The 13,976-nt window shown below is 34.0% G+C and overlaps 1 protein-coding gene and 1 long non-coding RNA gene across 11 annotated transcripts in view; one reads left to right on the top strand and one right to left on the bottom strand.

Moving 5' to 3' along the window:
* Positions 1-13,976, bottom strand: part of Rasal2 (RAS protein activator like 2) — a 302,028-nt gene that overhangs the window by 122,361 nt on the left and 165,691 nt on the right. Inside the window, exon 1 of one of the 10 annotated variants that reach the window (XM_013521052.1) lies at positions 3,158-3,265. The exons of the other annotated variants lie outside the window; for them this stretch is intronic. Within the exon in view, the coding sequence (XP_013376506.1) occupies positions 3,158-3,170 (13 nt within the window). The 5' untranslated portion in view covers positions 3,171-3,265. Of the gene's footprint in view, positions 1-3,157; positions 3,266-13,976 lie in introns of those variants that run through there. 10 annotated transcript variants of the gene reach the window in all.
* Positions 3,396-13,976, top strand: part of LOC106149985 — a 56,486-nt gene continuing 45,905 nt past the window's right edge. The window contains exon 1 of the long non-coding RNA XR_001236490.1: positions 3,396-3,476. This is a non-coding gene — a long non-coding RNA (uncharacterized LOC106149985). The remainder of the gene's footprint in view (positions 3,477-13,976) is intronic.

Here is a 13,976-nt window from a genome sequence, read left to right as displayed (position 1 = left end):
CAATTTTTTTCCTGTGATTCTACGCTGAGAATCATATTTAGGAAAATTTATGCAACTCAAAGGTAAGAATGAGGTGAAACTTATTTCACAGTCACCTGCTTTTTCACTAGAACTGATACAGAGACAATTGAAAATAATAATAGCACTAGAGAGCATGAAAAGAAGAGAACGAAGAGTCTGTAACACATACTTTTCCTTTTTTAGAGAAGGCTCAAGGTCAAAACTGGGAGCAGAAGAGGAAACACAACCATGTTGTCTACACAATGGAGCTCTTGCAGTTTGGAGTGTATAACCAGGTAAGTTTCAGGAATAAAAAACTATGACAACTCAGTGTTTTACATGTCCCATGTCAAGTCATTGCCCCCGGCCTTTTGCCTTCATGTTTTGCTTGAGGAGATTTCACTAGAATATAAAACATAATTATACACAAAAGGTAGAAAGAAATTATAGAAGAAAAGGAGAAATAACTCCTTTGAATCTTTTTGATCAACTGTATCCAAATATTTATCAGAAAAATGTTATACTGTATCACAGAGCTTGTTACTATCTTTCAAAATTTAATATATAAATTATGTGGAGGTGTATGTATTTCATAGAAAACACTTAATGAGTAATAAAAATGGGTTCCCCTCAAGGAAATACTGTTACAAGTAAATTACTCTATGTACATAGTTTCTTTTTTCATCATACTCATTTTACTTTGCTTACTCCACTCCCATTTAAAAACTGTCTATAAGGTGGGTGTGGGGAAGCACACCTGTAATCCCAGTACTCAGAAGGCTGAAGCAGAGGGATTGCCACAGGTCAAAGCCAGCCTGGCTACATAGTGAGTTCAATGCCAGTCTGAACTAATAGTACGACCCTCTCTCCAAAAAAAAAAAAAAAGAAAGAAAAAAGAAAAAAAACTGTCTTTAGTCACAAAGTGGGCATCAGTTACTGCTTTTCTTTACCCCAGGAAGCATAAACCTACAAAATCTGAATCATATTCAACAGAGAAAGGAAATATTTGTTTCCTAATATTTTTCTCTTTCTAATGCATGGTAGTGAGTTTTATAATGATTAGGCTGGCTAATTATTTCCTTTCAATGTAAGTCAGTAAAATAACACCTATTTATTAATGACTATTGATTGTTCCTAGCATCAGGAAATACACTCAGGCCAAAGGCCCCATCTTTATTTTTATCTCTATCATGTAATGTAATATACTAGACATACATATAACATGGCAGTCCTTTTGCATATTTAAAGCAGTATATAAACTAAGAGACAACTCTAAGTCCTCTGCAACACAACATGAGTACTGTCAAGTTGGATAGGGCATTATGTCCTCATTCTCACAGTCATCAGTCCTCTTTATAAACAGTATGCTTAAATAATGATTCTCCAGTAAGACAAACAGTCTCTTGTTTCCTACTGGGGGGAATTCACTTTGCAATTTGGTTTCTGAGATAGCCCAGAGCAATACTGAAACTATTTCTTACAATTTACCGCCCATCTCACACAGACTTGTAAATCAGTACTACACTTAACACAGACCCAGCAAAAAGCTGGAATGAGCAGGTCAGGTTTTAATACAAAAGAACAACATCCCTTCACTGTGCTTATAGCCAAATCAGGCTGACTTGTTCCCAGGAGTTGTAAAGAGCCATGACAGATCCTTTTGACAGTGGCTATCTTTACTGCTTAGCTCATAAGAATAGCGTGGCCTCTTTCCTCACCACAATGGTCTCCAGAAAAACGGAAAGGGCAGAAACCTTTTTTAGAGACTAAATGAAAATGTATGAAGACAGATGTTCACTGTTTGTTGTGACTCTCAAGATCCCCCACTTAAGTTATCCTCTAACACTTAATTCATGAGGTGAAGTAACAGAGGACTTTTCTAAATGTGGAGAAACAGAATTAGATCTTGGATAAGGAAGCAATTGATCTAAATAATTAAATGCTTTAAAATGTTACTTCATACTTTTTTAAAGTAATGGAGGGCAGTGACTATAGAAAACTTGGATTTCAGTAAAAGTTACAAGTACAAAAATGGGTATTTACATATAAGAAATTGTTTACTAACAATACAGAGACTGTTAAGTTGTAAAGTCTTTAAAATAAAATAAAGTTGAGTTGTAACTTCAGAAATACTGATATTCTGAATATGCTATGCCAAATAATTTATATAAAAGCATGACACAAACTCAGTGATTTTCCTTAACTGAAAGCCATTTGTCCCTCAGGATAAATCTGTTTTATATATTTTTGGTTTGGGTCAGGACCATGTATCAATACTGATTTGATCACAGCTATTCCTCACCATCTCTTTACTAAAATGTTTCAGTCTAGGTTTATAATGCAGATTGTCTAATTCAAACACAGTATAGATAAAATATAAAGTATAAATATAATTTGTAACATGAAAAAAAAAACACAAACAAGGAATTGGGGTTTTTATTTCAATCTTGTTCCTTACTCTGATCTTGAGCAAGTACTAAACCCCTCAGATCTTAAAGTTTCTTGTTGAAAATGGAAAGAATGAACTGTAGATAATCTCTGAAGTCGATTTAAGATTTAATCTTCAATGAGTCAATCAGTTCAAGTTTCTAGTTTGTTATCTACTGGCACATGATATTAAAGTCTACCAACGGCAAATAGAACAAAGCAAAGTTCTTATTTGAATGCTCTTTCTGTTGTCTATGGATCCAACCTGTTGAACCTTGTGAATGACACCGATTTGTTACTTACTATTGAAACTATTGAGAAGCACTGGTAAAACCTTATTGATGATAAGACGCTCTGTCTTCTTCAGAAAGAAATGAGCTCCATTAGTTACTAGGTATCTTTATATTTCATATGGAAATTTGATTCAGAAAAGGAATTGAGAAAAGGAATCCACTTCATATTATTAAAAGAACAAGTGAATGTTACAGTGTTAGTATTTTACTATGCTTATCATCCTTTTAATCTCAGATGGCTGTTCTTGTGCAGGATTTTGTACTAGAATGCTTGAAGTTTCCAGTTATTTCTGTGAACACACGGTAATGAGAACCCATCTATTTTTTTAAGAAATGGATAACCACAAAGTTAAATAATTACTGCATTTGCACAATAACACATTCCTTTAAATATATACAAACTTGTAATATCAGTCTCAGATTGTAGTAACTCTTACCTGGAGTCTGCATTCTGTGAAATTTCTGGGTACTGCTAACATGATCTTGCCGGCATGCCAGTCAGAAACTCACTCTGTACTCCCCTGTGCTTGCTCTCATATGCTCCCTTCTCCCTTTTGCTCTCACTCTGTGCCTCAGACAGTTTGGAATGCAGAAAAGCCAGAGCCAGTGCCAGTCAAACTCAATCCACTCCTCCCTCTGCTCTTTTGCTGGAGAGCATTAAACAACAGCCACCCTTCCTACTCACTCCCCACTCTCAATAGCACTATGTGAAGACAATCTACGTGTTGGGAGAAGCAATGTGATCTACCAAGCTAGGTAATTCATTTTTTTCTGTCCCCCAAGGAGTGGGAGGGTGGATATGTACTTCTGCGGGTTTTAGGAAGTGATTTTTAAAAAAAGCAATCTATTTTACAATCTATCGTTTTACAGATAGAAAAGCAAATTTTAGATATTCTTATTTTGAAAGTTATTGTGCTGAATTAAAATGGAAACTGTTCAAAGTAGAAAAACTGGGTAAGCCTTACAGCAGGTACAGACATAGAAGTCTCACACACACACGCACAGACACATAACCCTCTTTTAAACTACCATATCAAACATATCACTTTAACTTATCACTGGAAATATTTTATGTTTAAAAGGGCACGGAAAAGAAATAAGTTTTTATTTCCCTAAAGCCCTTTGTCCAGGTCTTAAACTAGAGTTTCATTTAAAAAATAATCAAAACACAATTTTATTGACTGAATGATTCTACTAATTTTCTATTAGATATGATGAAATTATAGATAGTATCACTGTTCTTGGTCATCATGTTAATTTGCTTTAAAATCATGTTTTTCTAGATTTTTTTTTTCTCTACATCCCCAAAATAGAAGGCAGGTAAACGATGTAATCCTCACTTTTGGTATGATGATCTAACACATTTTATAGCTGCTTAGTTGCTGAGGTTAGCATGTCAGGCTTAATCAGATAAAAACATTCACAGTTTGAATCACAGTGGACTCCACCTGCCACTTTAGGCAACAGAACACAAGGGACATGGAAATGGTATCGATCAGTAGCTACCATTTAATGGACAGCTGATAGAATCACATGCACTTTACCTGTCTATATTTAGGTACAAGTGTATTATATAAAATATATAGCTCACACATTAGACAAACATATATACACAAGCATACATATGTATACACATTTAAGAGTATGTAAGAAAGAGCACGTGTCCTTTGGTACTCTTTTCTGCTCCTCTTTCTTTTTTTTTTTCCCTTGAGGTAAGATCTCACGATGTGGTGCAGGTTGGCCTTGAACTCACTATGTAGCCTAGGCTGCCTCCAACTCATAGTGGTCCACCTGCCTCAGCCTCCCAAGTGTTCCTAACACACACACACAACCACGCACACACAAGCAACTCTCTTTTAAACTACCATATCAAGCATATCACTTTATCACTGGAAATATTTTATGTTAGAAAGGACACAGAAAAGAAATGAAGTTTTTATTTCCCTAAAGCTCTTTGTCCAGGTCTTAAACTAGAGCTTCAATTAAAAAATAATCAAAAAACAATTTTATAGACCAAATGATTCTACTAATTTTCTATTGGAGATTACAGGCCTGCACCACTACAGTTGATGTTTCTCTTTTTCTCTTCAGTCTCAAGGACTAAAATAAAATTTCTCTTTTAATTTCATCATAATTTTTTTTGTTATCTAGTCTCATATTCCTTCAGGAAACATACTGCTGTATTACTGCATTTCCCTCTGCTTTTACTTGTGGTCTTGTTTCTACTTAAAATGAACTACTCTTCTAACCCCTATTGTTACTAAAATACAAAACATAGGGAAAGCAAAGTGCAAATACAGTTAGGCAGAAATAAACAAACTGAGGGTCTGTCTATGGAGACCCACAGTCCAAGATTCCTACCCTGTCCTATATGAAACAAATCATCAACAATCCCTCTATCATCTTCTTACTAGAGGTAATATAAAGATACATCATTAACTACTGTTTATAACTGGTCTTAAAATAATGCAAAGCACACCAAAATGATTTTTATGCACTATTCCTCAGAAAATTCTAAGAAATAGGTCATGATTTTCATGACTGTATTCAAGAGTTAGAACAGGAGGCAGTGAGTTTAAGTTACAGGGAGAGAGGTTTCAGCTCAATTAAAGGAAGCCAGAGTTGCTGACATATGGAAGTAGCGTTCTAAAGGATACGCCTGTTACGAAAGACAGGGAGCCCTAAATCTTCCCACACAGGCTGGCTGTTCACTTGATGGATATATTCAAACTACATTACTGAACAATAATGGTATTCTGTTGATAAACAGAATTAACAATCTTTTCCCAAATGCCAAAAAAGTTCATGTCTGTAATCTTCTCAAGTGCAAGGTTTCATATTTTTTAAAACTTAAGACCCACTACTGTTAATTAACATCACAGAAGCCTAGAATGGTACCAAATTCAGGCACCACACTTTATCACCCAAAGAAACCAGACAACAACTGTTAAGGAAATAATTTTTCTTAAATGTAAATATGATGCTTTTCCATTCAGTACTTTTTAAAGGAAGTGACATATTTAATTTTTATGCTAAATCTTTTTTACAGGTATAGATTACTATTTTTAATGCTCTACTTTATGCCTTCCATCCCTGTTGTTGCTGCTTCTTTGCATGGAAGTCTCTTCCCTGCCTGGTCTGCCTGGTCTGCCTATTATACTCTTTTTTATCATTTATAATCTAGATATAAAAGTATTTTCTTATCTCATTTCCTACCCAGAGTTAATCACATTTTCTTCTGTACCATTTTTCTCACTCTGTTCTATTTTTTTCTTCATGGTTTTTAGGAAAATGCCTGATATTAGTAGGAGCTTACTAAGTGATAACAACATGAATGGAAGAAAGAGAGTGTATTTCACTTATTTAATTCTGATTTGGGTACAGTACAGAATTCAATGTGCTAGCCATTAAGAAATCCTGAACCACAAATGCACAATTTTCTGAAAATCAAAAAGCAAAGAAAATAAGTTGCCTGCCTAAAATCAAAAATTACATTGATAAATCACTTATTAAACAAATTTAACAAATCCTATAATGTCTATCTTCTTGTTTAAGTAGAAACACCTCTCAAAAGCAGCCAAGCTGAAGTATACACCACATTGTGAATGCACTGGCTCTTGCATTTAAAGAAGTATTTAGGCTAAAGTGTACTTCAGAATAACTTGAAAACTTGGCCATGGTATATCCATCTTCTGATGTCAGAAACTAGCACTGGGTATGCTGTATGATGAAATAAAAACATTTAAGGAATTCACCTCTGGCTTATGTGGTTTAAGGACTTGAAAGAATTAAGTACCAAAGAAATACAGTTATCCCACCATTTACCTAAGTAGGATTTGCTTGTAAGAGATGAAATCCCCATGTGTAGAAGTTCATTCTTGAAGTAATTTTTACCTTCCTTTCATTGTCTACGAACCCAAAGCCATGTGCTGTGTTGCCATAGGGAATTAGCTTCTGAGGTAGATATTAAAAGAGAATGGTAAAACTTTAATCTCATACAGCAGTAGGAAGTTTTCCAAAACAGTGGAGGTGTGTGAGTGTGTACCTCACTATCTGGCCACCAATGCAAGTTAGACAGTAGCTGAAGTCCATGTCAATGTGGAAGATCTCTCAATGGTTGGAAACAGCTTCACAGAGGTTGGTGGAGTTCTGATCACACATTTACAGCACTTAGAACATTCTCATTTGTATAGGTGAGGTCATTTAAGTCATTGTGTTTTTCTACAAATAAGCACTATGTTATCTGGTTTTACACTTCTCTTCATACAGGGAGTTAGGCAGGGTTGTCTTGACTAATCCAGTTTACACAGACCTGACCCAGCAGTGCATTTAATAAATGTTTACATTAGGTTAAACCGTGTGAAAATGTATGTAAGTAAAAAAACAAAAACAGAGCTGGGATGTAGCTCAATGCTTGAGTATGAGTTTTGCATATGGGAGGCCCTAGATTCAATTCTGAGCCCTGCCTCACTGCTCCAAAAGGTCACGTTACCAATGAGCAAATGTATGTAATCAAACACCCTAGGTAATAAGTACTTAAAGAATATTTGAATAAACAGATAGTTTGAAAAAAAGGTAAAAGTAAACTCGGACAGGCTATGTATGAGTTCCCAAATTAGGATGAGTAAATACTAGTTTTGTTGTTAAAAGGCTAAAGTTTTTCTTGTTATGAATCAGTAAAATAGTTTATTTTTATGAATTTTGAAGAATGTAGTTAGCATATTTTCCCCATCCCTTACAAAAGAAATATGGAATTCTGATTTGGGTACGGTATAGAATTCAATGTGCTAGCGACTAAGAAATCTTGAACCACAAATGCACAATTTTCTGAAAATCAAAAAGCACAGAAAATAAGTTGCCTGCCTACAATTAAAACCGACATTGATACATCACTTATCAAACAAATTAACAAGTCCTATAATGTCTATCTTCCTGTCTAAGTAGAAACACAGCTCAAAAGCAGCCAAGCTGAAGTATACACCAGATTGTGAGTGCACTGGCTCTTGCACTATGGGTTTCCCTTTTTTGAAAAGCAGATGATGACAAACACAGCATCTTTCAACCATAAGCTGTTTCATTTAATGTCTCCCCATTAACCAGATTAGGATTCTGATGCTGTGGTCTTCCTACTTCATTCTTTTTGGAGTTCATATTAGAAAAGGAAATCATTGTTTATAATGGGTATGACAAATGCCAAGATCACCCACTTACTCAGGAATGCGACTGAAATTTTAACTTTTATTTGATTTCACTTGTATATGATGGGACTACAACATAATACACATACTTCCATTCTGATAAAGAGTCATTATAATGGCCAGAATACATTTTAAGCCATACAGTTAGAATAGTACTTATAAGTATGTAAAAAGACATATGCAAAATAAGTGATAATTATGACAGCCATGGTCTTCTGTTTTTAAAAATTTCTGGTTAAAAATTTGGGCTTCACATTACTCTTCCAGCTAGATTTAAGAGGCTGCATTTCCCTACCCGGACCAGCAAGTGGTTAGGTCCCTCTTCTCAATGCAGGCTGGCATGTGAACAAAATCATATTTGAAAGAAAAATAAGCAATGCCTATGAGGAAAAACACAAAGGAATCTTTTTCTAGTTTTATTTCATCCCATAAGAATATACTGCTGAGATAAAAGGATTACTTACATTTCTATGAAAAACATTAATAAACAACAAAAAGTAACTAAAAACATTTTGGGATACTACTGGATAATAACATATACTATTTCTGAATGTGCTCACAGATCCAAGGACCTATTTGTGACATTGACTTTCATTTAAAAAAGGAAAATTACATAAGGTATTAAAAAACTCATTTTCTTCAGCACCTTTAAAAATAAATATATTTTATTTTTAGAAGGAGGTTGGCCTTGTTGATTTTCTGTTAGGCTAATCTGTCACAACTGAAACATTAGATTACTTTTCTTGTATAATACAGATAACACGTCATTTTAGTAAAAATAACAATCACTAGGTATTTGTTTTTATCTTGGTTTTAAAGACAAAAGTTTTAATGACTGTTGTCCTTGTCATATTACTGCTACAAAAACATATATATCAGCTAGGCACAGCAAAGCTCTTCTATAATATCAGCTATTCAGAAGACTGACGCAAAAAGATTACAGGTTTGAGGTGAGACCCTGTCTCAAAAAATAAAAAGGGCTGAAGATGTAGTTCAGTGCCAAGACCCTGGGTTCAAAACATATACCTGTACTATATATAGTTCAAAATACTACTGCACACAGTCCATTTCAGTCCATTTCCATTATCCTAACTAACTCATGCAAACTGAAATTCAGCAGAACAAGAGATAAGTTATAAAGCATTGAAAAAAAGAAGTAAAAAGGAAAGAAGAAAATTCTAACAGTAATTTCCGGTGGAACCAAATTCTGAAATAAGACAACCTAAGAAATAAATGCTAGTATTTTCCCATTTGACAAATAAGGAAATGGGAGACAAAGACAAGCTGAGTTAGTAATTTGCCCAAGATCACAAAGTGGTAGTGCTAGGAATTCTAGCACTGTTGGTTCCACCATGGTACACTAAACTACTTCACATTTATCTACTTAAGTGGTATTTGGAGGGGGGGTGTGTTCTTTTCTTCTTAATAGCTTCTTGTATTTTCCAAATTTTCTGAAACATTATTAACTTCATAAAGAAGCTTACATATTGCTCTAGATCTGGTTCATCAGCAGCTGCCTCTTCTCTTTAGCTTACATTAATCCAGATGTAACAAAGTGTATATATAGAATTTTCAAAAGAATGTTCTGCCTAGGTGGTTTTAGATTTACTTCCGCAACTGGAGACAGACAGAGCTATCACCCAGAATCTGAGAGGCAGGTACTGACTTGAAAATGGATCATCCTGATTGATTATGTGTGAGTAGTTTCTGAACATCTGTGTCCTGGAGGAGGGGAGGGGCTGGGAGAAGGAGATAATTTTTTTCTTTCTTTTCTTTATTAAAAGCAGAAGGGAATACAAAAGCTTGGCCACAACTTGTGTGGCCTGGGTTGAACAGCAACTCAAGAAAGACTGAGAGGACACTTTTCTCAGTTAAATAATTAGTTTTTTCCTTTTCCATTTTTAAAAACAAACTTGAAATAAATAAGCCAAAAAATTTAATAAGACCATATCCTTAATATAAAGAAAGACACAAGAGAAAAACCAACAATAGTTTTTCCTATGACTACCAATACCAATAGTCTCTTTTTATATTATTATTATCATTATTATTATTGTTATTATTATTATTATTATTATTATTATTATTTACCAGGAAATGAACTCGGGACCTTGTGCTTGTCAGGCAGGCTCTTTTTATACTTTTAAATAAATGACTACCCATTCCTCTCCACTAAATAACTGTAAACTGAGTAACTTGGTTAATGAAATTATTTTTGTAAGGAAGTGTAGACATAGACAATGTCACAAGACCTAGGAGTATAGAAATAAGCAATTCTGGCATCATTACAAGGTATTATTAGCAGCTGAATGAGCAGTGCTTAAGAGGCTAGACTTCAGGGCTAAATTCCTAGGTTCAAATAATACCTATGCCATTTACAGACCTTGGACAAACATTGCTTCAGTTTAAATAAGTATTAACAAACTAACAGATAATAGCAATACCTACTTCATAGAGTTCCATGAGTAAATATATTTAAAGTACTTAGAAGAGCACTTGATTCAAATAACTATATAAGCATTTGTGGAACAAAATGAAAATATTACTAAGAAGAAAGGAGCCTTAAAAAGGTGAAGAAGGAAAATGAGAACAATATTTAACATTCATCACTAACTGACGATTCTGCCCTTCAAATACCTTAATTACCTGCTATAAATATCTTTACAGATTCCTTCATTCCCCAGAACCTACAAGCTAGTATTATCTTAGATTTTCCCTCCTTTTTCTTTTCCTCCAATTTACAGAAGTGTTTAATCCTCTCATCAGAGAATGCTTTTAATGTGTTCCCTGCATGCTTCAGAGTACAGGTCACTCACTGCAACTATAATCATGTGAAAAAGCCTATAACCTTGTCACAAGTACTTCTTCTTACCAAGAGTACTTTTCAATCTTTCATTCCATCCAGAGAGAATATTAGAAATAAGACACTACACACTGCTGCATGATCATGTATGCCTTGATAAGAAAACGCTGACATCACAAATCATCTGAGAAGTGCAAATGGAATCCTTTTGTGAAATAATTTTCAACTAGGACAGTAGTTTGGAGAATCCTGGGTATACAGTCCAAGTGCATCATTAAGAGAAAAGAATACATCACTTGTGTTCCTTATATTATGGTCTAATTAATAATTACTAGCCAAATTTTCTAAACTTATCCAATCATACAATTTTGAGAAAAGATATGTGCAGGACTTACTTGTCACCTGGTAATAATATTGTAATAATGTGGAACTGTAATAAACTAGTGCCTTAACTTTTGCGTTCAACAGTATTTATCTTTCTTCTCTGTAACAACTAATTACATAAGGTAATGTAGTCATTAATACAGAAACCAAAATTTTTTGACTGTATAGTAAATGCTAACTTAAATACTGCCAAATCTGAGTATACATTTTCTGCTTTGTTGATAGTAAGAAGCATATCCAAAGTGGTTTGGGGAAAGAATGGTAAATTTCATCCATCAAATTAATTTTTTGGAGTGTACTTCATTTCTGATGACATTTTTATTGTTTGTGGCATTTTTTAAAAAGGAAAGTGTTCTCACCTAAGATATGGACTCTTGAATATCTGTCTTAATGTATTAAACTATCCAATAATGTAGTATGTTAAAAAAGTTTGAAATTGCAGTATCATCCTTAAAAATTGAACGTATTTTAAAAATACACGTTGACTGGTTTGAGATTCAGCATATTTTTTTCTTATTGAAAATATAGCAAACTACCAGAAAACAACCAACTAATTTTAATGCTTACTACATGCCAGCAATCTGCTAGGGAAGTTACATCTATTATTTTTTGTAACTCTACAAAGTTATAACTGTTTCGCTGATTTTGTACATTGGTGAAGACAAAAATTACACATTACTTTACCCAAGTGACATACATACATTGTGAAAAAAATCAACAGTATCTGAAATAGACTAAAAAAAAAAATAGCAATCCCCTTTAAATTTCAGTTTTTTCTATTGGTATTTTTTATTTTTATTTTTATTTTTTTTTGTTGTTTTTTTGATGACAGGGCCTTACTATGTAGTGCAGACTGGTCTTAAACTCCCTTATGTTGCCCAGGCTGGCGTTAATTCAGAGTGATCCTCCTGCCTCAGCCTCCGAGTGCTGGGATTACAGGTGTGTGCCACCATGTCCAGATCCTCCTGTTACTTATTACAAGGCAATAACTTTTATTTATTTTTCCAAATTTCTTGCTTTTATTTCTTTTTTCAGTTTTTATTTTTTATTAGGACATTTGCAGTATCCCTTGTAGGGAGTTGGTACTTGAACACAGAAATTCAATCCCTTTTTGTTTCCCTTCCTTTCCCTTTCCTATCCGCTTTTCTTCTGTCTTAGGACATATGCCATTGAATTTAGGGTCCTCCTGGGCATTCAGTATCCTTTCATCTTGGGAGCCTTAACTGACTCACATCTGCAGAGTTCCTGCTTTTAAATAAGGACACAGTCTCAGTTCTGAGGATTAGGATGAGAACATATCTTTTCAGAAGCCACCACCAGTCTATTATACCTGGTATACATTTTGTTCGTCTGTTGGGATTTTATATTATATATTCCAATTGATTTTTTAGATACTTCTTTTTCTAGATACAAGAATCAAGAAGTTTGTCTTCTTGCCAATTATGCTTTCAGATTCAACAATAACTTTTTAATTACAATCTTCTTGGAATGTTAATTTTTTTTATATCGAAGATTTTAACACAAAAAAACTTTCTAGTCTCAAGACTGCTTCTTTTAAGCTAGAGTGCTACGGTGTGCACAGTCGTCTCAGCTACTTGAGAGGCGGAGGCAGGAAGATTACTTCAGTACATCGGTTTGAGACCATCCTGGGGAACATGGCAAGACTCCATCCCCCACAAAAAAGAATGTTCCTAAATTGAAGGGTAATAAGAAATACTGTTTTTTTAAATTTTAAAAACAATTTAAAAAAAGAACAGTAGCAAAATGCCAACAACATAGACAAAAACAAAACAAAGCAAAAACAGTAAGAATGATACAGGGTTTCAGAACAAAATGACAGGGATTAACAGTGGCTTTTATATTACATATTTTTATCTTCATTGAAGTTGGTTAGATTACCAGATGTAAGAATGCAAGATTAATCAAACCATTAAAGAAAATAAAAAAGAAAAACACAAAAATTATAAACGATACCAAGTTTCACCAAACAAGATGGTAGGAATTCAACAATGGTTGTTATATTGCATACTGTTGTCTTCAAATTCATTGTTCAGATTACCAGATATAAGCATGCAAAACTGGTCAAAAAAATTAAAGCATTAACTGTTCCGTTCAATAAGCCACTAGCCATCAGCAGTGCAGTTATCCCAGCCATCCTTCTGTATGTGTGTGTGTGTGTGTGTATATATATATGTATATATGTGTGTATATATATATATATATATATATATATATATTCCTTTGCATCTTTCTTTCTTTTTCTCCTTTCCCTGTTTTTTAAGATGCTACTAAAGGAAAAATTTTTTGCCAGCTGTTCCTCAGACAGGACTAATTTGAAGAATATATAAAAAACTCAAAAAAATTAGACCCTCCCCAACGAAAGACCCAATCAAAAAATGGGCAAGTGAAATACAAATGGCCAATAAATTCATGAAGAAATGCTCAACACTACTGATCATTAGACAAATGCAAATTAAAACAACATTCAGATTCCGTCTTACCCCAGAAAGAATGGGCATCATCAAGAAATAAAATAGAAACAAATACTGGAGAGGCTGTGGGGGCAAAAAAGAACCTTTTTACATTGTTGGTGGGAATACAAGCTGATATAACCACTATGGAAATTGGTGTGAAGCTTCCTCCAAAAACTAGAACTAGAAAACTAAAACTCAGCTATTCTCCTATGTATTTTCCCCAAAGAGTTAAAGACATTGTATTACAGTGATACATGTATTCCTATGTTTATAGCATTACAATTTACAATAGTTACATATTGGAAGTGGCCTACATGCCCATCAGTAAATGGATAAAGAAAATGTGGTATTTTTACATTCAGTGAAGTACTACTCTGCAATAAAGATAAACGAGTCA

The sequence above is a fragment of the Chinchilla lanigera genome, unplaced genomic scaffold, assembly GCF_000276665.1.
Source record: "Chinchilla lanigera isolate Chin_1 unplaced genomic scaffold, ChiLan1.0 scaffold00005, whole genome shotgun sequence".
Lineage (NCBI taxonomy): Eukaryota > Metazoa > Chordata > Mammalia > Rodentia > Chinchillidae > Chinchilla > Chinchilla lanigera.
The sequence above is the reverse complement of the archived record's forward strand: the minus strand, read 5'-3'. Positions and strand labels throughout refer to the sequence as shown.